The 24,653-nt window shown below is 36.1% G+C and overlaps 1 protein-coding gene across 1 annotated transcript in view; it reads right to left on the reverse strand.

Moving 5' to 3' along the window:
- The window catches only part of LOC128999665 (uncharacterized), a 98,330-nt gene that overhangs the window by 8,454 nt on the left and 65,223 nt on the right, over positions 1 to 24,653 (reverse strand). The window contains exons 7-8 of the mRNA XM_054426284.1: positions 20,109 to 20,236; positions 1,433 to 1,549 (exon numbers count right to left, since the gene is read on the reverse strand). Of these exons, the coding sequence (XP_054282259.1) occupies positions 1,433 to 1,549; positions 20,109 to 20,236 (245 nt within the window). The remainder of the gene's footprint in view (positions 1 to 1,432; positions 1,550 to 20,108; positions 20,237 to 24,653) is intronic.

Here is a 24,653-nt window from a genome sequence, read left to right on the forward strand (position 1 = left end):
TAAAGTTGAGTGAAAATATTTTGCAAGAACCACCAAAAAGAGAAAGAATAATTTTGGTGACTGTTTAAAGTTTTAGACATAATTATTAAGAACTTAAATAAATCAAGAGCTAGCATACCTAATATTGAATAATGCCCAAAATGTTTAGTGCATTTTTTACCTACCCCTACTCTAATATATAAGTTAAAAAACTTACTGAGATATAGAATAAGAAAAATACATCCTTGCGATAACTGCTTAAGAGTTGGCAGGACTGTCGGCCATCTTGGATTTTTTGCCCATAACGATGATGTTAATGAGGTTGAAGCATATTACGGCATTGTTTATTAAGATAAAAGTTGAAAAATATCTCATTTTAAAGCTATTGAAACAGCGAATGTGATTTGCTATCTACTTTTTAATTGTAATTGTTATTATTATCATACGCAGGAACAGAATTTTGCCGTTGACAATCAGATGCTAGGCAAAACACTGGTTGTCTGACCGCCGATCAGCAAAAACGCATTCTTGTTGAAGCACATTAATCATGCACCGAAAGCTTAATTACCAAGCAGAAAATTTTATGTGATTCTTAAATATATTTCCCGTGTAAATTGCTTTTTGGATTTTTAGAACCTTTGTTTTAGAGGTTGAATAAAATCATAGTTAAAGTCAATATATTTATGTAGTTTGACAAAACAATAATAATTACAATTAAAAAGTAGAGATCAAATCACATCCGTGGTTTTAATAGCTTTAAAATGAGATGTTATGCAACTTTTGATCATAATAAACAATGCCAGAATATGTTTCAACCAATAACATCAATCAATCAATCATTTAATTACTTAGTTGAACTAAGATTACTCCATTTAACTTCCCCATTTAAAAAATCCCCCATTTAATTTCTAGAATAATAATTTTAGCTTTTCATTAAATACTCTATACTTATACTTTTCTTTGAAATGGCGACCATACAAATGTAGGTATTTTAAGCCAAGTATGAATGGAGATGAGTGTGGGATGAGTGGCGTGATCTTGTAGTCTTGTAGTGACTAAGGCCGACATAATCCTTAGACACAGCTGTTAATTAATAGCGAATACAGCTAATGGCAACTAAGGGGCCTACAGTTTAGAGTGGAATCCGAACCACTTTTTGCCATGGTATATACGAATTGGTCTAATTATCAGGATAGTACTGCGGATAGTCGTATTACTCACTCGTGCGGACGTTAATCCACACCAGGGAGTATTGCATCTACAGTGCATGCCTATAAATATCCACAATTCGTGACCTCCTAGTAGCTGGATTACAGGACGACGCCACCCAAATTCATTCACTTAACTTTTAATCAGTAAACCATCAGAGTAACAGTTAATTGATGAGGTACAACTAGTGTTTCACTTACTTTTGGTTTAGCTTAAAATCTCCTAATAAACTGAGGATAATTACCTGATCGGTACCGAATACTTCTCGCCAGTGACGAGATACAGCACAACAGGAAGATATATCACGAGGCGAGAGGTACTTGGCAACCTCTATAGCAATATCTAGCAGAACATTCTCCGTCTGTAAACATTATGTAAAGTATAATTTATAATTTATAAAACAAGATACAGTAAACCAAAACAATGGGGTAGCTAAAAAAATCATTTTAAGAAGTAACAAGCTAACAAGCACAACTTGAAGTGGTTAGTGTGGAAAATGATAGGTAGTTCTTGTGTACCATTTTATTTTTGGGTACACAAGAATAGCTCATTGTCAATAAGTGTAAAGGACAACTAGGCCTACAGGGTCTTAGATAACCGCAAGGTGTAAAATTTAGAAAAAAATTAATTTGACAATCAAGTTAAGTTTATTTATTTATTTATAGACCAACGGCTGACGCCAGTACATAAGAAGATTTAGATTAGATACAATTTGAAGAAAAATGACAGATGCAAAATGAGAAACAATTCAGAACAGTATAACAAGCAATAACATTTGACAGCAATAATTAACAATATAACAAATAACAATAAATAGCAACAACAAATAAAAGTTAACAACAGGAAGAAGTTTCAATAATAATCTCTAATTCAAGAAAATTTTGATAGGTAGCTAATTTGGGTGCAAAAACAAAACAACAATATTGCATGGACCAAAACAAGCAAATCAACAAACCAAACATAACAGAAAAATGTGAAAAATCTGCCTTGATGTTTAACATAACAAGAAAGGGCAGTTGTGAAATTTGCGTATACAGAGAGGCGCTGGCACAAAACACAGATAGATCATCACTTCACCACTTCGAAGACACCACCCTTTTCTTGAAGGAAGCAAGCGACATACTAAAAAGGTCAATGTCATCAGGTAGAGCATTGATGAGACGTTGGGCTCTGGGCAATGGGCTGTAGAGATGATAGTTGGTACTGAGGTGCTCACGAGAGTAGAGGTCCCTGGATCTTGAAGATCTACCCGGCCTAAAGTTCAGAAGTTTGAGAAGTGCGGGACAGTCGATGAAGCCATTGACCAGTTTGAAATGAAATGAAATGAAATGAAAATCCTTGTTTATTGAGGCGAACTTAGAACCTCACGGTCCTTTCTTACAGTTAACCTCTAAAAAACTAACAATACTGATAAACATTAACAAAATAAAACAATAATGATTGAAATAAACAAATAGGTGTAACAACATTACATAAATGTATTTCCCTAACACACAATCACACACCCATACACCCTCTGCTGCACCCAGGCCTAATGCACGCCATCCCGCCACGCCACGGCCATCCGGTTAAGGTAATATTCTTTCAGCGCCACCGTCAGTCGGGATCGGCTTTCTAAGGATTTAATGGGATAAGGTACAGAGTTCCAAAGGCGGCATGCAGTTACTACAAAAGATTTGTTATAAAGAGTCGTCCTGTGATGAGGAATACGCAGCATGGACGAGCCAGAGCGAGTATTCCCTGCGCCCCTTTCACGCAAAAATTCAAACTTGTTGGCTAGATAATTTGGAGTTCCAAGATTAATGGCTGAATGAGTAATTGAAAGTATTCGGATTTTTCTGATGTCATCTAATTTCAAAATTGATTCATTTATATAATATGGTGTGAAATGATCGTCACGTCTAAGATTGAACAAAAATCTAATGCAGTAATTTTGAACACGTTGTAATTTTGTTGACAAAGCCACAGTCATGTCATTAATCACCGTGTTGCAATAGTTGAAGTGTGGAAATACGAGTGATTTGACCAGTAAGAGTTTAATATGAAACGGTAGGAGTCGTTGCATCTTTTTCAGTGTGTGAATGGCGGCAAATACTCTTTTACAAGTATTTACCACCACGTCAGTCCAGTCTAATGTACGGTTTAATGTCAAACCAAGACTTTTTACTTTGTCTTGATATGTCAAAGTGGTTCCGTTCACGGTAAGTTTTGGTAAATTGTCTACGTCAAGTGTGCTAAGTAACCGTGGGTGACCTATGATGATTGGCTTTGTTTTGTCAGGATTGAGTCTTAGTCCATTCTTTGCTGCCCAGTGAGCAATGTTGTCGATGTCTTGATTCATTAAGTTTATAGTTTCATTCGTATGACTGACTTTAATTAAAATGAGAGTAGATTTGCAAGTCGTCAGCATAAAAATGAAACTTTACGTGGTGTAGTACTGTAGTTATGTCATTTATGTATATTGTGAAAAACAGTGGACCAAGAATTGAACCCTGAGGAACTCCACATGGAACATGTTTCCAGTCGGACGTCAAGTTGTCATGACACACACACTGCTTTCGGCCCTGAAGATATGATCTCATCCATTTTAATGAATTGTCAGAGAATCCTATAAGCTGGAGTTTGGTTAGAAGAATTTTATGTTAAATGTTAAATTATGAAATAAGTGTGATACAGTATATCAATTTCAAAGGAACATATAACTATTCCTTATCGGGTTAGCTTATATATATTGTAAGGTTAGCAATTGCCTTTTTTCCTACTTTCAATCACCATTTATTTTTAAATTCAAGAAAGAACACCAGAGATTCATTTATTGGTAAAAAGGTTTTTGATAATCAGGTTGAAAATTGTGTCACAGATGAGTACGTTGAGGATGAGAGCAGTGTTCAAGTTTTGGAATAGACTAACTACGGAGTATGTTTCATCTATGGTTTTGGTGAAGTAGGTGAACTAATGTCAATTCAGGTACTGTATTTAAAAGAAATGTGTACACGGGTTTTACTTTGATGTACACATGTAGCTAGGTCGAACAACGCATCTAAGCTCTAAGCCTCACTACATACAAAACATTCGGAAACACAACAGTCTCATCACATCTCATCGCTTTGCAAAATTTGTTGCCAAGGCTTATGGTATATAACTTATACTTATATAAAACTTACTTATATAAAATTATACGTATATAACTTATATAGCTTATACCAAAGCTTACCTAGGTTATGGATTTGGTTGCGCAAATGTTCAAGATTTGTGATCAAATTTCCTACAATTATGGTTTATTCCATCCACGAAATACATGCACAGCTTTATGAGATCGATATGGCTAAGGCAAAACTACCCAAAAGTTAATGAATTATCAAGTAAGAACAGGATGATTAAATACATGGGTCGATGTGGCAAGAGAAGGAATTATAATTGCTGGGATCGAAGTAAGAATGTTACTGCTTTCTAGAGAATCAGATATTTTTATCAATTACAAAAAAACTGATTTAATATGCTGATAGAGGAAATATAGTGTTAAACGAATTCATCAATCACATTTTTTAGAGAACACAATCGTCATACTTATTATTGCTTATCCTCCCTTCATTTAACTAAGATTTTAATGACTTTCAATCTATCAATCGCAGTTAGCTGAATTTAAATAAAACCTCAAGATTAACCGTCGATTTCGACGGGGTTCCACTAGTACTGTATAATGTTATTTAAATTGGGAATAAATATGTCTTATTTATGGAAATATTTTAGTAAAAATGTAATCAGACAAGTTGAAATTCGCTTAGTCTGCAGGTTTGCTGCTGCTGGGGTATTTATGATGTGTATTGTTTTGAAAATCAGATCATAGATGAGTGAACGAAGTGAACGAATCTAAGTATCATGTCTAGCGGAATCGGAGAAAAGTTGTCCGCTTGTGAGTGAGTGTGTGAGTGTGTGTGTGTCTGTGTGTTTGCACCAAAAATTCAAGAACCGTCGCACTTATAGAGTTTAAATTTTGCACAAATAAGTATGACAACAGTGGGAAGACACCATTAAAATTCTAGACGATTCCCATCAGTAGTAATTATAAAATACTTAAAAACATTTTTAAATTTGTCCCATAAGAATAACACTAGGTTTACAATGCAGTTGTCTGCTTGCAATATTGAGCGGAGCCATCATATTCAATGTCAATGATATATTTGGTTCGCATTTTAAATAGAATGCCTATTGGCAGTAGTAGGTATCCAAAGTCGATCATAAGTCATCGGATTAAGTGAATGAATTGTCTACTTGCAGGAACCGTATTCTATGCTTCATCTGGTTCTCATAAATTAAATGTCTACTTGCAGTATCCAATGCCAATGATATATTTGGTTTGCATAAATGGAATGCCCATTTACAGATTCTAAAGTTAATAGTGCGTATGGTTCACGTAGACGGATTGTTTACTTGTAGTATCCAAACTCAATGGTACATGTAAATGAATAGTCTACTTGCAGTATCCTAAATCAATGGTCCATTTATTTTGTTCACATAAATAAAATGCCTAATTTCAGTATCTGAAGTCAATGGTAGGCTTAGGCCTACTTCTGTTTCACTTATATGGGATGTCTATTTGCAGTATTCAAAGTCAATGATACGTCGGGTTCACGTCAACGAATTGTCTAATTGCAGTATCGAAACTATGAGTGTTATATTTGGTTCACATTAGTGGAATTCCTATTTGTAGACTGCAAATGGCACGTCTTGCTCACATAAAATGCTGTAAAAGCTATTTACAGTATCCAAACGCAATATGGTGCTGCATCAGCCTAATTCCGGCAACCATTATTATTGGTTTAAGTATATAAGTCCTGTGGTCCGATTATTAACATATCAGATTTATATCTTTAACCTTCCCATATGGTTGGTTACTATGACTGTGCCAAATTTCGTGCAGATCGCTTCAGCCTTTCAGGAGGAGTATTTGTAAAACAAAAGCAGGAGTGTAGTATAAGAGTTTCGCTCGCTTCGCTTCACTCCGCTCAATAATTTACATACTGCAAATGAATCATGGTAGGCCTATGCAATACCTGTATTATTAAAAGGCAATAACGATTATTATTATATTATTATTACCTCTTGTATGTAGAATTTGACTTTCTCTATTTTTCTTCAATGTCTTCTTTCTTCATTATTAAAAAAAAGAATCATTTGAACAGAAGACATATTTGCATTGAACATTCATAAAACTCACCAATTCAATTACCTCAATAACTGTTAACCAGTATTATTGTTGTGAGGGGTTGGGGTTAGCCACTGGGATCGTGGAAGTAGTTTTAATTATATTTTTTATTATTTAATATTTTTAGCTACAAGTACATTTTTTACAAATTTACTTGCAAATTAAGGGCGGTGTGATTTTTGTTGGTATGATTATGTAGTAGTGTTTTTTTTATGATCTCGTTTTATCTTCTCCTTCTCCAAGCAACATAGACTTAGGCCTAATTAGTTGACTATTCATTGTTGTTAAAAAGAACAGAACTATTTTACAATTAAATATAAACGGCATGATTTTAATCACTCAATATAGAACTGATTGTTAATCAATTCGTATTACATGCAATACAACTAATATGCTTTTAGTATTCATCCGATTTTTTCTTTTGTACTGTATTTAAAATGTGGTTGATTTGTTGACTAACATATGTCGAGGCTCTCGTTTACTTTTTAGTGTTTACTCGCAAATTATAATGTAATGGCGACCAATTAACCCACAAGGCCCATGTTAAATTTCGAAAAGTTTGCATTCATGTAGGGAAAAGTCCTATGGTCTGATTTGTACCATTTCAGATTTATACCTTCCCATGGTTGGGTACTATAACTGTGTTAAATTTCGTGCAGATCGCTTCAGCCTTTTTGGAGGAGTATTTGTAAAAAAAAGCAGGGGTGTAGTATAAGAGCTTCCTTCTTCTTCTTTTAATCAATCAATCAATCAATCTTTATTCCGAGACAACAATGTACAAAAATCATACAATGCTGTATAGGCTGTGTCAATATGTAAATTAATAAAACATTTCAAAGGTCAAACCAATTTATTTGTTATTTATTGAGCGGAGCTAAGCGAAGCTCTTATATTACACTCCTGCTTTTGTTTTACAAATACTCCTCCCAAACGACTGAAGCGATCTGCACCAAATTTAGCACAATCATAGTAACCGACCATGGGAAGGTATAAATCTGAAATTGTACAAATCCGACCACATGGCTTTTCTCTATGTGTATTCAAACTTTTGGAAATTTAACATGGGCCTTATGGGTTAACTGGTTGCCATGACATTATTTGCGAGATAACTATAAAAAGGTAAACAAGAGTAGCAACATATGTTAGTTAACGAATCATCTAAATAGCACAATACAACTACCGTACAGAGAAAAAGGGAAGAACAATCGGATTAATATCATTGAACATAATTTACTACAAAATGAAAAACCAATAATTATGGTCGGTGAAATAAGGCTGATGCACCATTGACTTTAAATAATCCAAATAGCCATTCCATTTATGTGTGAAATCTAGGCCTACTTACAATCGAGTTTGGATACTGCAAGTAGACATTCCCTTGACGTGAACCATTGATTTTGGTATGGATACTGCAAATAGACACTCCATTTATGTGAATCAAATAAACCTTTGTTTTGGATCTTGCCAGTAGACAATTCATTTACGTGAACCAAACGTGCCATTGAGTTTGGATACCGCAAGTAAACAATTCGTTTACGTGAACCCGACGTATCAACTTGGAATACTACAAATAGACATTCCATTTATGTAAACTAGGCGTACCATTGACTTTGGATCATGCAAATGGGCATTTTAATTATGCGAACCAAATATTGGATACTGTAATTAGACATTTAATACATGAGAACCAGATGAAACATAGACTTGGTTCCTGCAAGTAGACAATTCATTTACGTGAACCAGACTTATAATTGACTTAGAATACTGCAAATAGACGTTCCATTTAAGTGAACCAAATATATTATTGATATTGACATTGGATACTGCAAGTATTTAATCTCATTTACGAGGAGCAGATGTAACATTGACTTAAGAAAAGTATTGGATTATGCTAGCTCCGCTCAATATTGCAAGCATACAACTGCATTGTACACCTAGTTTTATTTGTTTACGTTTTGCGACCAACAATTTTGTTGTCTACTTAAGACAGAGAGAACGACTTTTACTCTAAACTCTTTTATTCATGGAGTAAACAGTTTGACGTCCATGAATATATATCATTATAATTTCACAACTTTCAGAAAAATGTTAATTAAGCTAATTAAATTTCACAACTTTCAGATTGTAACGAGCCTTTTCCCTAGGGGGGTAAATATTTGCTATTTGGCCGCGCACCTATTGCTGGCATCAGTAAACGGCGGCGGCGAACCTGGCTAGCGCCCTTTGACCCGGCTTATCAGTTCGGATAAGCTTGGGTATCCCGGGACATTCGAGTCGTGGCCTACGGTGAGGGAACAGCTAGTTAGCGTGTGTCTAGTGAGACGTCAAGTGATTTGGGTGACATCGGAGTGTGGTGATACCGGTGAACAGTGTCGGCATTCAAGTTGGGTAGTGAGTCAGTGACCCACTTGTGGACGACTTTTATCATATTTTGGTTTAAGAGTTGATAGTTGACATTAAAAACATTCATCTCTGATTTTGTTGCGAGAGTTAGAGTTACAACCGTGCTGGTCAAAGCCTGTCGGTAGTTAGGATTTATTTATTAGTCAGGAATAATATTAAAGTATATTCCTGACGGTTCTGGGCAGGTGCTAAAGCGCAAATAATATATTTTATTGACTGTAGTAGATATTATTTTGCGTTGTACCAGAGTTAATTACATTACTAATAACTCTGAGGCCCGACAAACCCAGGCTGCACGATTTAGCGTGCGTAGTTGGAAGCACGAGGCCAGTAGGCTAGTAGCTAGTTTTATTAGCCTATTAACAGAAGCCCAGCTAAGCAATATAACGTTGATATAGTAGCAGTAGTGGTAGTAGCAGTAGGGTTGGTATTGATTAATCATTTAATTATTTTAATTTAACCTGAACAGCTTGCTTAGTAATCCAACAGGTTAGCTTGGTAGCTTGGATAGCGTAGTACCGGCTATCAGATAATATATTTATCTAGTGTTTGGAACGTATTTAATATTTATTTATCTGCTACTAAGCTGCTCACTAATTTAATAGTATTGCAATTGACATATAGTTTTGCTTGTTTAGCTTGGTATTTATTGAGACCAGCTACTAGTGGTGTAGTCACTCCGTCTATAGTATACTTGTATATTATTATATGGTATTAGTATCGAGTGGACTGTTTGACTCTTAGCTTGGGCATTAGAATCAAGAATCAAGAATCAAGAATCAAGAATTTTTATTCATCGTTAACGCTATGTACAACACATGCAATGGATGAACGTCATAATAGTAGCCTAAAGTTTGTGTATTGTAGCCATTGTATTGTTTGTATTGTGTAGCCATTAGAGTTGTGTATTGCAGTTTAGTGGCCTAGTAGACCCCGCCTGGTGATAACACGCGTTGTGGTTTTTATTGGCAAGTCGTCGTATAACTCACTGTGTTTTAGGCACTCTGCGCTTAACTATTGGATAGTTAGGACGAAGCCCGAGTTGCGTAGTCAGCAACGACCCCCTAGGAGAGTGGAGAATCGGCGTAGGCCTGGTAGTGATTATTGCACGTTTGTTTTGGTGACTTGTTTTTGACTTGTTCACAGTGCCCGTGTATGAGCCAGTCCTATACCGGTTAGACCCGGCTATTGGCCTAGTGGTTTCCCTGACCTTATCGCAGACCCTGGAACTTTACCCAGCCATTGTAGGCTGAGCTATCCCCGGCAAACGGTTACGACTGCACGCACTTTTAATATTTTTTCCAGTGCATTGTAGGATGCGTCGCAAGAATAATAAATTGAACTTAACAATATTAGTCGGCAGTTATATACCGTTTAAATGTTAAGTATTAAAATTCACCTTTAAATTAAAAATATATATGTACGTATTTAGAACAAAGCAGCTTTTTACATTATTCAATTTAATGTTGGCATTGAATATTAAATATTCAAAGATGTTGGTATATGTTTATACTAAAAAGCTATGCAAAGGGGGAGGACAGGTCCACGATGTAGGAAGTGGTGAAGGAAGTAGTCAATGCGAGCAGTCCGGAGTGTGGGAAGCCTTTGTGAAAATTTTCAAAACGAAACAGGAGCAAAAGTCACTATTGTGTCGTACTTCCAAAAATCATTGAGAAAGTTGAGAAATGGTTTATCACACAATGAATTTAACAACCAAATAAAGACTTTTATCCATGGGCATCAACTAAATCAAGAGAAAGAAACAATGAACTTGTCTGATGAAACGGAAGAAAACTGCCACACTGTCACACCACCTATGACAGCCCTCCTGCCATCTCCTGCCCTGGAACCGACGGACGACACTGCGGCTCTGTCTGACCAGCCAACACTAACTTCAATGGAGGAACCACAGAATGGAGAAGTTATAAGTGTAGTGCCCGGCGACCTCACGTTTTGTGAGGCGCTAAAGCAGAGTACAAGTGAAAGTGCTAAAAGTGTTCCTGTATCTCTCTCTGTAACTAGTCCTGTAAATAGTCCTTGTATTTAACACATCCAAAGTCCTTGCTCATAATGGTACACCTTCATCAAGGCGAAATGATAGTCTGAATATTTTATATTTAAATGTTCAAGGTTTAAAAGACAAGGTTTCAGCTTTGGAGAGTTTTTTAATTAACACAAATATTTATGTTATTTGTCTCTCTGAACACTAGTTGAAGGAAGACGAAATAAAATTAGCTTTTCCTTATAATTTTCATTGTGCCAGCTCCTACAATAGAATCAAACATATAAGAGGGAATACTTGTATATTTGTACATACTAAATTTAACTCAAGATTGTGTGATGTAAGCCAATTCTGTCAGGAATTGGATTTTGAGGTTTCATCCGTATTTATAGATTCTTTAAAAACTATATTTGTTTCTTTGTATCATTCGCCTAATGGTAGACCTTTGGAGTTTTTAAGGATTTTGGATGTTTTTTTACCTTTTATAACTCAGTGGAACAACTATAATATTGTCATCGGTGGTGATTTCAACCACAATTTTGATGTTACTAAAAGCAAAAGAAATGTAAAAAACTTGTTAAATCTATTTAAACAGTACAACTTTTATCATTTAAATAATTCACCAACTAGAGGCACAAACTGTCTAGATAATGTGTTTGTAAACCAAAAATCTGCTAGGCTCTCTTTTTTAAGTTTGTTCAAATTTCCTTTTTCGGACCATGATGGAATTGTTAGTATGCAGAAGAAGGATGAACCATTAGTTATAGATAATACATCTCATTTAGTCTCAAAAGATCCCATTCAGTTTTATCTACCTATTAAAAGTCATGTACATCTGTCTCTAAAATTGTCTACTTATGATTGGCTATCTTTAATGTCCAAGTCTGAGAGTAGTAGTGCTAATAAACAGTTCCAATGTTTATTTAATATACTAATCAACAATATTAATTATTTTATGGTCCCAAATAAAAATAAAGGTAAACTATTCAAACCTAAGTATTTGAACAAACTGAACAAGGGATGGTATACTAAAGAGTTGGGTCAAATGAAAGAAAGGCTATTGTGTTTAAACACAGCTGATTTGCAAATTGAGCCAAATACTTTCAATAGTTTTTTGGTTGACAGTGTAGACAAGATCAAACAAATTATTAAAATTCCAGGTATAATCACTTCTTGTAATGATTTTTTGAAAAAATATGAAATTGATAGTTGTAATAAATTTTGTTGGTCAGCCATCACACCTAATGATATTCTTAGTGCCATTAAAAGGATGAAAAGATCAGCTAGTGTGGATGTGTACAATATGTCAAACAATCTGTTAAAAGTAATTATTGACTGTTTGGCTAACCCCTTGGCAATATGCATAAATAACCTTTTATCAGAAGGGGTTTTTCCTGATTTACTCAAAGTCTCTCGAGTCTGTCCTATTTACAAAAAAGGTCCTAAGGACCAACCTCAGAGCTACAGACCAGTTTCAATTATACCTGTATTGGGAAAACTAATAGAAATACTTATTTACGATCAAATCAGAAATTATTTTGAAAAAAACCACATCTTGAACAACAACCAATACGGTTTTAGAAAGGGAAAATCCACTCTCAATGCATTGGACGATCTAGTCAGACAAGTTCATCTCTCTTTCGAAAATAAAACTTATGCTCAGGCCACCTTCTGTGACCTCAGTAAAGCTTTTGACTCTGTTGACAGCAATATTCTCATCTCTAAATTACAGTACTATGAATTTGATGGCCCTCCATTATCTTTTTTAACAAGCTACTTGCAAAATCGGAAACAAGCAGTTTGTATAAAAGGAAGATGGTCAGATGAAGTGTCAGTCGAGTGGGGAGTGCCACAGGGTTCAGTCCTTGGTCCCCTTCTTTTCTTAATCTATATAAATGATCTACCCTCTTCTGTTGATTGTAAAACCATTCTGTACGCAGATGACTCTACCTTTTTATCTACTAGTAAAAACTATAAAGAACTTGAAAAATTGGCTGATGAAACATTAAATAATGCACAAAATTGGTTTCATAGTAATGGACTTTTGCTTAACAAAGAAAAATCACAAAAATTGATATTTTCCTTAAATTATAATTCAAGAGAGTTGTTTGAGAACAGTGATAAGGGTAGTAAAGTTTTTTCAGCAAAGTTTTTGGGAATATATGTAGATAGTCAGCTAACATGGGATTCTCATATAGACTATTTAAATACCAGACTTTCTCGTGTAATATTTTTACTAGGCCGTCTGAAAAAATGCATTCCATTAAATTATGTCCGAACAGCATATTTTTCATGTTTCAATCCATATTCAGGTATGGGCTAATTTTTTGGGGCAATTGTGCTAGGGTAGAGGAAATTCTTGTTTGGCAAAAGAAAGCGGTTAGAGTTATCTCTAATAAAGGCTCAAGAGACCACAGCAAACCACTTTTTAGAAATCTTCAAATCCCTACTATTTTTAACGTTTATATTTATGACTTAATAGTTTATATCTTGGAAAATCAACATCTTTTAAAATTTAGAAACCATACTCATGATCATAATACCAGAAATAAGAACCATACCTCAATAGAATTCCAACGTTTAAGTAAAACTCTAAATAGTCACATAGTTTTATCACTTAAAGTGTACAACTTTCTCCATAATTAAATTACACAATATAAAGGATTTCAAAAAGAAATTTTATTGTTGGCTGACCAATAACCCGTTTTATAGTTTGGAAGATTTTTTTAAGAATAAGATTCTTCAGTTGTAAATTATTCATTTAGAATATGTATTATAATATGTCTCCCTTTGTTAAGTTAGCTATAAGTATTTTATTAATTAATTACCTGACTATGCTATAATTTTAGCTGAATCTTGACATTGTCGATGATTTGTACAAATTCAAAAGACAATAAAGCATATTTCATTTCATTAGAATAATGTATTTGCAATTCTAAAAATGCTATGGGAAGGGAGGGAAACAGGTCCACGACACGTAGGAAGTGGTGAAGGAAGTAGTCAAGGCGAGCCGTCCGGAGTGTAGAAACCCTTTGTGACAGTTAGATTAATGTATCTGCAATACTAAAATACTATAGGAAGGGAGGGAAACAAGTCCACGACGTAGGAAGTGGTAATGGAAGTAGTCGAGGCGAACATTCTGGAGTGTAGAAACCCTTTGTGACAGTCAGAACTGCTTTGTAAAATGCTATGGGAAGGGAGGGAAACAGGTCCACGACGTAGGAAGCGGTGAAGTATGTAGTCAAAGCGAGCAGTGCGGAGTGTGGGAACCCTTTTTGAAAGTTAAATTAATCTATTTGAAATTCTAAAATGCTATAGGAAGGGAGGGAAACAGGTCTACGACGTAGGAAGTGGTGAGGGAAGTAGTCGTGGTGAGGGAAGTAGTCGAGGCGAGCATTTCGGAAAGTAGAACCCCTTTGTGATAATTAGAATAATGTACAGTATCTGCAATTCTAAAAATGCTATGGGAAGGGAGGGAAACAGGTCCACGACACGTAGGAAGTGGTGAAGGGAGTAGTCAAGGCGAGGAGTCCGGAGTGTGGGAACCCGTTGTGACAGTTAGATTAATGCATCTGCAATAATAAAATTAAAATGCTATGAGAAGAGAGTGTGAAACAGGTCCACGACGTAGGAAGCGGCGAAGAAAGTAGTCAAGGTGAACAGTCCAGAGTGTGGAAACTCATTGTGTCAGTTAGATTAATGTATCTGCAATAATAAAATGCTATGAGAACAGAGGGAAACAGGCCCATGACGTAGGAAGTGGTGAAGGAAGTAGTCAATGTGAACAGTCCAGAGTGTGGGAACTCTTTTTTGACAGTTAGATTAATGTATCTGCAATAATAACATTCTATGGGAAGGGAGGGAATCAGGTCCACGAAGTAGGTAGTGGCAAGGCCACACTAAAAAAACAGGACGTAATGCTCGCCAAGCATGACGTCACGATAAAAGACGGCTATGACGTATAAGTACTTATTTATTTATTTTCCAATGAAAGATTAAAACAAGCAGCTGATCATTGCCGTCTTCTATCGTGACGTCATGCTGGACGAGCATTATGGCCTGTTTTAGTGAATTTCCCTATAGGGAAGTAGCTATTACCGTAGGTCTCATGGTAAGACTTAGGCCCGGGACCGATTTACTTTTTCATTTTGATGTCCCCAGAGGGCAAAAACACCACTCGTTCAAATTTTTATATACAGGGTGATTGATATAAGTGTGCCAGCCGTTTTATTCGAAAACTATAAGAGATATCAAAAAAAGTTAAATGGTAAGTGCCTTGGATTTTTTATTAAAAAAATTATAGTCAAGTCAAAAAAATTATTTTAGCCGCCATTTTTCCAATATGGCCGCCAACTTTGATTTTTATTACGGAACACCCTGTATTTTATGATGTATTCTGGTAGAAAAAGTAATTTTAAGACGATTTTATTCTTGTGATTTTTTTCATAAACCTAACCGTTTCAAAGATAATAATGGTTTAAGTTGTGAAATTTTGAATGGTTTTCGAGCAAAACAGCTGGCATGCTTGCTTAGGCCTTTATCGAAACTCTTTCTCATGCAGAAATTTCAAAACTTTAACCATTATTATCTTTAAAACGGTTAGGTTTATGAAAAAAATCGCAAGAGTAAAATCGTCTTAAAATTACTTTTTCTACCAGAATACATCATAAAATACAGGGTGTTCCGTAAGAAAAATCAAAGTTGGCGGCCATATTGGAAAAATGGCGGCTAAAATATTTTTTGTTGTTTTTTAAATAAAAAATCCAAGGCACTTACCATTTAACTTTTTTTGATATCTCTTATAGTTTTCGAATAAAACGGCTGGCACACTTATATCAATCACCCTGTATGTATATATATATGTGTCCGTGAACACGATAACTTGAGAAATTTTTATCCGATTTTGATGAAATTTGGTTTGAAGGTGTAAGGCGGGATAAACTTGAATGAGTTCGCGATTCAGCATGATCGGACCATGGGAACAGGGTTTTATGGGGTAAAAATTGGTTTTTCTCACTTTTGACCCTCAAAACACAAAATTTCCCAATTTTTCTCTAAACCTTCAACCTTCTTAAAGAGCTTAAAAAAACAAACAATTCAGTATATCAACGTGTTTTTGTACGGTTATTGGTTACGGAGAAAACTAAAAAAATGGTAAATTTAAAATTCCCATGTTATTCTTATGGAGAATATTGTAAAATGTTGTAGTTTGCTTGTTTATGGATATCTTTTGATCAAACTTGGCAAATATATTCATTTTATACTAAGCAATAATTATTTTACTTAAAACACACACTTTATTAGTTTCCTTGTAGCAGCAAACCTAGGTACTCGTTAAACCTAATGTTATTTAAATAGATCAATTGAAAATCAATTCAGCCAAATGGAAATTCGCTTAGGCGTTAGGTTTGCTGCGGCGGGGGTATATTTTTAGTGTGGCCTTGGTAGTGGTGAAGGAAGTAGTCAAGGCTAGCAGTCCGGAGTTTGGGAACCCTTTTTGGCAGTTAGATTAATGTACCTGCAATACTAAAATGCTATGGGAAGGGAGGGAAACATCTCCCCGACGTAGGAGGTGAGAAATGCGGAGTGTGGGAACCATTTGGTGACAGTTAGATTTATGTATCTGCAATGAAACAGTTGCAATACTATAATGCTATGGAAAGGGTGGGAAACAGGTCCTTGACATAGTAAGTAGTGAAGGAAGTAGTCAAGCCGAGCAGTGCGGAGTATGGGAACTGTTGGTGGCAGTTAGATGTATGCATTTGCAATACCGAAAGGCTGTTGGAAGGGAGGAAAACAGGTCTACGACGTAGGTAGTGGTGATGGAAGTGGTAAATTCAAATTCAAGCAGTGCGGAGTGTGGGAACCGTTTATGGCATTTAGATTCATTAGTTAGATTTATTGGATTTTTAATAATTTTTAGATGATATAACAGGAACGATGGATTTACCTCCTATAGATAACTGTTGGAAATCCATTACGTATATTATAGAGGTGTGCGGATATCCGAAAAATCGGGTCGGATTCGGTTCGGTTCGGATATCCGTATCCGAACCGGGCCCAAATTCGATATCCGACACTATCCGTTATATATCCGACTTTTTCGGATAGACAATATATTACAGCAATACGTTTCCAACGACCTAACAGCAAACGGCAAAGAAGCCGTATGATGCAATACTGATAACTAGTTTAGTCGTTATCGGCTGTTTTGCTTTTCAATTAGATTCGTCTGGAACGAACAGACATAAAGCAGAAAAGAACTACCATGGTCAAATGAAAGTCAACTCGTGCTTGTCTCGCTCCTTATACTAGGGGCGCTGCGTAATAGTTTTTTTTTACAGTACTGTTTCAAAGTAGAAAAATCTAGCCTACTACTGTGATGTTACGTAAACAATAGATTTAATGTTTCCCGAAAAAAAAGTCAGAATAGAAACAATAGAAAGGCAACACAATAGAAGGGTGGGAGGGGTTGGGCAATGACCTCGAAAGGAGCGCGGGTAGTGAGTCAAGTAGGACCGGAGAGGGAAGGGGTGGGTAAGACCTTGAAGCTATATATATACTTGCACTACTTCCCTAAACCTAAAGGACTGGCCGGCGAGTGGTATTCAAATCACAGGACAAGATACGTTGTTTTTTGGGTATTCATTGCCCGGTTTGGCTTTGGATTGTCTTACTGTGTAGAAACTTTGAATAATAAAAAATAAAGTTAGAACTAACCATGATTATTTAGCATTGATTGTGTACATATTAAATTATTAAACTATAGGGACCATGGATATATACAATCTTTTGTCTTTTGTCGTGATTTTAATTTCAACATCAAAATACAATATTGCACAATCGTGATATTTTAGGTCATTGACCTTTATTATGCATCCGGTATTGCTGTTTCAGAAGAGAAGCATGTTGATAAATTAAAAATTAATATTCCCGTAGTTAAAAAGAATTATTTTATAAACCTATAAAACAAAATCATAAAATCTTACATAAAGATAACAATAACGGAAATTGTAAAAAGGGTATAAAGATAACAACGTCGTTATTCTTTCTCTTTGTTCTTCTATTTCTTGGGTTTCCCTTCATCACGCATTCAACAAGTTGCCATGGTTACTAATCAGTAATCACCCATGTCGTTATCAGCTTTTGTGACATAGCGCACAGCAGGGGAGTAAAACTTGACGAAAATCGGTTAATTTTGACCTATTATTTAATTACCAATGAATGTACTACTTTATTGGTATTTGGTACTGTATTAATAATCGGTCAAAATGGCCGCATTTTGTCAAATTTTACACCAAATTTATTGAAATTTCAAGGTGAATATTAATAAAACAATTATTACTAAATATTTGTATTCATTTAAAAGATTGATTTGTGGTAATGGGTTCCCCACTGAGTGCAGCCGAGCGGCACTAATGAGGGTCGGACCTTCTTGGGGGTAAACAATAGACGGCTAATCAGACCCTCCCCTCCCCCGTGTGCTCCCGCTATCTCCGCGTTCCGCCATCTCCGAACCCAAATCTGTCCCGCCACCTCCGAATTCTTGAGTGACCCTTATAGGCTGCGAAGCCCCGTGGATGGAAGATTTAAGAAAAATTTAACCCGTAGGTTAGGTTAGGTTAGGTTAAGTTAGGTTAGGTTAGGTTAAGTTAGGTTAGGTTAGGATAGGACGGAAAGTCTTAACGCATGTAGTAACCGAGGATTATAGGGGTCACTCTGAAATTCGGAGGTGGCGGGACACGGAGATGGCGGGACGCGGAGATAGCGGGAGGTAACCTCCTCCCCTGTGGTCTGGAGAAAGCTTGTAAACAAACTATTGCACAAGCGTGATTTGACATTGGGCTGCTTCAACTATAATTTTATCAAATGAACTGTGATGTTTCAAAATCAAAAACAATAATTTAGGACCATACTGCTTAACAATAATGGACTGCAATTATTGTTGAACATACAATCCATTTTTAACAAACTAAGATTATACGATTCAAATACAATTATAAAAATTATCTTGGTATTTTACTTGGGGTAATGAAGTTATGTAGGCTAGTGTAATTCTCGGTTCATCAAGGTTCTACTGAATTATGTTTGGCAGTGAATAAGTGTAGAATGCAATTTATAAATTCAGGGATACACACCTTTTACACAGTTATAAAGTCTAATTTAATTGCCCAACATCAAATTGTGAGCTAGAGCCCATCTTAGTGCATTAGTGATGTTTTCTAAACTTGGCAAACCCGCAAAATGCCACTTGAGTCCAATAATCCGTTCCAAAAACGTAAGGAAATACAATGTGAAAATAAACTTAAGATCGAACTCTTTGGCTTGTGAGAACCAGGAAACAAGATAAAACATAACCTCAAGTAAACAAGCCCAAACGTTTGACATCAGTCCTGCTGAGCTAAGGTGTTGTGTGAAGATTTCGGCTGCTAGTGTACTTAATTCAAGCAACCAACTTTTGAAAATAAATGTTGTGAATTGTGATTTTCAAGGGAGAGAAAACTGTGGACTTGGCTAATTTGAAATTCTATAGTTCAAAATCGTCATTTAAGTTTATTTACGCAGCTTTACATTGTTTTATAGGTTAAAAATACATATGCAACTTATTATTACCCGCGCCGAACTATCCGAATCCGAAAATATCCGAATCCGAACCTCCCAATATCCGATCTGATCCGAACTGAGCCTCAACTATCCGATCCGAATCCGATCCGAAATGAAATTTCACTATCCGCACACCTCTAGTATATTACCAATGACTTTGGTTAATTAATGGACGAGAAGTTAGGATTGTTGTTGACTGAGATTTGGTTGATTTGCCCATACAAATAACATTATTGTGATCACCAGTGACACCGGTAAGTAGGCTAGGTGTGGGTGGACTCTTTCATTACTGCGCTCATGTTCACTCATCCCATTACGCGCAGAATAAGCTTACTACTAGTTTATTTCCTTACAATATTCACAAATACAAATATTCAAATACGCCTAGCCATCTCCAGGGAGAGACCTGGTAGTGGTAGAGCAAGGGACTTCCTTCCCCGAGGTCAGGGTTCAAATCCCGCCAATTACCGATGGATTTTATACTTAAGTGATAAACCCAAAACCCTAGGACTAGCCTGAAGTAATGTGAAAAACAATCCCAAGATAGAGCCTAGTGAACCTAAACGTGAAGGTAGGACATAATACGAAAATAATTCTCTCTATCCAAATGCTTAGAGACGATTGTTTGCAAATAGCAGCTACACAACAATGCTGAATAATTTATAGGGGCTCATTCCTAAAAGTAAACAATGTTGAACTATTTACCCCTCTGAATTTGTTCTGATGTTGAAGCGCAACCCCTCTTCTAAAGAGAGCTTTAACATTATCAGGCTCCAGAGCGAGAGTGCTATTGGCATCAGAGAGCGCCGCAGCGTACTTGCACTGCTTAAGATCTGGAAACAAAACAATTCATGATGTGTTTGATTTATAACATATCTACTATTCCACTGCAAAACATAGTTTAGATTAGTGATAGTCAAAACCAGACACTTTTAACCTCAAAACCGAAACAAAAACATAAAAATCTGGAAGGCAATACCATCTCTTAAGACCAATGCAACAGTTTTTATTAAGATTGGAACTAGCCTACTTGTGCCATTTATTACAGATTGCAGAAATCCTTCTAATCTCACTTTGATATTGCAACAACAATAAGAAATTCTGAAAATACAGAAAACTTTTATTTTTGTTAAATTAAGATTTTAAGATCAGTCTCTTTTAAACTTCTTTTCTCTGCTGTGGTCACAGTCGACAACACAGAAGATCACTTCAGTATTGAGCTTTTTAACTGCCGTTTCCTTTCAATCTACTCTCAAAAAGTCTTTTATTAGGATAAAATATCAGTGTTACATTGCGTGAGCCTTTATTGTGTATCTATTGGACCCTGAACTGATAGTTTTCTCAGTTTTAATGGCTAGACTCAATCCCTTACCAAAAACTATTTAAAAAAGAGATTGGTGACTTTTTATTGCAACTTTGTCACACCCTAGTAAGATCTATGGCTTTAGTAAATCCAACACTAAGCAGTGTGTTTGTGTAACATATGAATATTAGTTGTTTTGATTTTTGGTCTAGTTTCCGTTTCCATCTACAGTAGCCCATTATTTATATGCAGTAGGCTCCCACATAATTGTTTTTGAGGAAGCAAAACAAAGAAATGTTGAACAAAGCTTCAAGGTCAAGCTATCTGTTGTGGAGTCAATCTCCACAACACAGCACTCTTTGAATGTCCCGCCAATCTCAACCCCTACCGCTGCTCGCGCATGCGCAGGGAGCAGGCGGGTAAGACGAGGAGAAGACGCTCTGTCGTGCTCCTGACTTCGTACACCATGGAAGGCTAAGTTCTTGGGAAATGGGGGGACGCCCCCTTAAGGTATTGTGTCGTAGCAGTAATAATTAAATAATATGTAATTTCAGATCATGGTATCAATTCACTATATCATTCATTCCATTATTAGTTATTCGTCATTAAATCAAATATTAGTTCACGTTGTGTCCAGTCAAGTCATATAGTAATTATTTCATAAGTTGAACAATGTACATATTTCTGTGATATAAATGCATTAATTAATCAAACAATCATCAAAGCTGGCTATAAGGCCTGTGAATTGCGGTAAATTGTCTCCTCTGCATCAATAAATGTGTTCAGTTAACGTTTCCAGCAAGAACGATTTGGTCTGGATCTTGAATCACATGACCAGGTCACCAAAATGTGGCACCATTACGCCACAAGTGGTAGCAGAGCAAAAGCGTACGATCCAATTTTATAGACAAACCGCAATTTCAGCAGGTCCGAAGTCGTTAAAAATGTTTTTTAAATAAAATTTGCCTACACGTGTTGTGCGGTCTGGGGTCGGTGTGCTAGCCTGAGTCGACAGGAAACGATGACTCATGCGCGGACCGGTCGGGATTACGCAATACGTGAGGCAGTTTCCATTGCAGTTCAAACTCTTGCTAAACGCATTTTACTCCGATCAAAGTTGTTAAATAGTTGTGTAGACCCAGTGATTTTTCAATTTTTCCCCGTAACTACTGATTTGTAAGTTGTAATATCGCATAGTAATATCACATGGTTGATTTTGTCACTTTTGTAGTTTGTCACTTTGTGTGTTCAGGCAAAAAAAAAAGGTATTAATAGATCAGTGTAGGACAAAAAATGAATAATGCTTGATTGCTAGCAGTAAATATTTTATTCTGGTATGATCTTGGAGGATTGTTGGATCTATACAATTTAATGATTATGTATTATGTTATTAATGATGTAGTAAAAAACATGTGTCTTCAATTCTTTATTATTGTTTTGTTGTGTTTGTAAACAAGTCCATTATAATTCAATGTAGTATTGTTCAAGTTATTAAAAACCTTTCTAAAGGTAATAAAAGTTCTTTTCATTCATTCTTACTCTCATTACAATTTTAATAACTTGATATTGTGAAATGGATACGATCCTAAAGCCACACAAGTTTAGTGTAGATCCAAGCTCATCATCTGCAAGTAAGGAATGGACACATTGGCACAAAACATTTCAGAATTTTGTTACCAGCATCACACCACAACCATCCGACTCCGATAAACTCAAAATACTTATAAACTTTATTACTCCAGAAATCAACGAGTACATAAGTGAAAGCGGTACGTATAACGATGCTATATCTGTGCTAAGAAGTATCTATGTAAAACCTGTAAATGAAGTATATTCCAGACATAAACTATCTGCACGTCAGCAGCAACCTGAGGAGACTATTGACCAATATCTCCAGGCTTTAAAATTACTAAGTAAAGACTGTCAGTTTAAAGCTGTCACAGCAGAAAAGAATAGGGATGATTATATCCGTGACACATTTATTGCTGGAATAAAATCTTCTGCAATTCGCCAGCGCTTACTAGAAAATGTTTCGTTGACACTAGATCAGGCATATAGTCAAGCCAGATCCCTAGAACTTGCACATGAGCAATCATTAGCTTTTCAATCTTTCCAATCTATAATAAATGCAACTTCGTCCCAAGAAACTCAAGCGAGCAATCAGAATGTAGATGCAACTTCAAGCAGTTTAGAAAAGTGTTCTCTAGCTGCTGTGACTGAAAAATGTTTCTTTTGTGGTAATCTAAGACATCCTAGGGTCAAATGTCCAGCTAAAAATACAATTTGTCATAACTGTGGTAAACAGGGGCATTTTGCTAAGGTCTGCAGGGCAGGTAAACTACAAACCAAGCAATTGGATAAATCTAAAGAAGTAATGAACTCTATTGACCTAGCAGCTTCGCCCGGTGGGTTAACAAAGAGTACAGTACAAGCCCTAGTTAATGGTAAATCTGTCTCTGCTTTGATAGATACGGGAAGCTCTCTAAGTTTTATAAACAAATCTACTGCTCTTAATTTAGGTATTCCTATAAAACCAGGTAGGGGTACTGTCTCAATGGCTACTACGTCAATCACATCCGACATAACAGGTCAATGCAAAGTAAATCTTGTCATTCTTGATCACTTTTACAAGCAAGTTAATCTTTCATTGTTACCAGATCTTTGTGCAGATATAATTGTTGGACATGATATTTTGAAAAACCATGCAAGTATTAAAGTAGTCTTTGGTGGCAACAAGTCACAACTAACCGTATGTAGCGTGGCAGCCTCAACTGTAGAACCGGTATCTTTGTTTTCTAATTTAAAACCGGAATGTAAGCCAATCGCAATCAAGTATCATCGCCATAGCACTGATGATTTAAAGTTTATTGAAAACGAAGTAAGTAAATTGCTTAAAGACGATGTTATAGAGCCTAGTATGTCTCCATGGAGGGCTCAAGCATTAGTAGTTACTACTGAAAATCATAGAAAAAGAATGGTCATTGACTACTCCAGGACTATAAATCGTTTTACATTACTGGACGCTTACCCACTACCTAGAATCGATGATATTGTTAACAAAGTTGCAAATTATGAGTTTTTCAGTACTATCGACTTGAAAAGTGCGTACCACCAAGTAAAGATAAGAAATGAAGAAAAGCACTACACAGCTTTTGAGGCCTGTGGTCAACTCTACCAGTTTAAACGTATCCCGTTTGGGGTCACTAATGGGGTGGCAGCATTCCAACGTGTAATTGACCAAGTCATCCGAACAGAACAGTTACAAGACACTTACGCCTATCTTGATGATGTCACAATCTGTGGAAAAACACAAGAACAACACGATATAAACTTAAAAAAGTTTATAGAAGCTGCATCCAAATACAACCTAACTATTAATAATGAGAAGTCTTCATTTTCACTGCGATCGATCAACTTGTTGGGCTATCATATATCAAACAAAACTATCAAGCCTGACCCCAGTCGCCTAGATCCTTTGAAAAATTTACCTCCACCCAGAGACACCGCATCACTGAGGAGGACCCTTGGTATGTTTTCACATTATGCATCACTTATACCAGATTATGCTACCAAAGTGATTCCACTTGCGCGTACTACATTCCCTTTGTCCAAAGCAGGGCTCCAGTCTTTCGAAACTATAAAAAGTGAAATCATCGGATCTGTAGTAAGCTGCATTGACCCTGAAGCACAGTTCATTGTAGAAACTGATGCATCTGATAGTACCATTGCTGCTACTTTGACTCAATCGAACCGGCCAGTCGCATTCTTCTCAAGGATACTTTCTCCAGCAGAACAAAGACATTCAAGTGTCGAAAAAGAAGCACAAGCTATTGTGGAAGCACTGCGGAAATGGCGTCACTATTTGGTTGGTAAACATTTCAAGCTGATTACTGACCAGAGGTCGGTTTCTTTTATGTTCGATAACAACCGTCATGGCAAAGTGAAAA

The sequence above is a fragment of the Macrosteles quadrilineatus genome, unplaced genomic scaffold (assembly GCF_028750875.1).
Source record: "Macrosteles quadrilineatus isolate MER2022 unplaced genomic scaffold, UCM_ALF_1.0 Scaffold_8__2_contigs__length_117827958, whole genome shotgun sequence".
NCBI classification, from domain to species: domain Eukaryota; kingdom Metazoa; phylum Arthropoda; class Insecta; order Hemiptera; family Cicadellidae; genus Macrosteles; species Macrosteles quadrilineatus.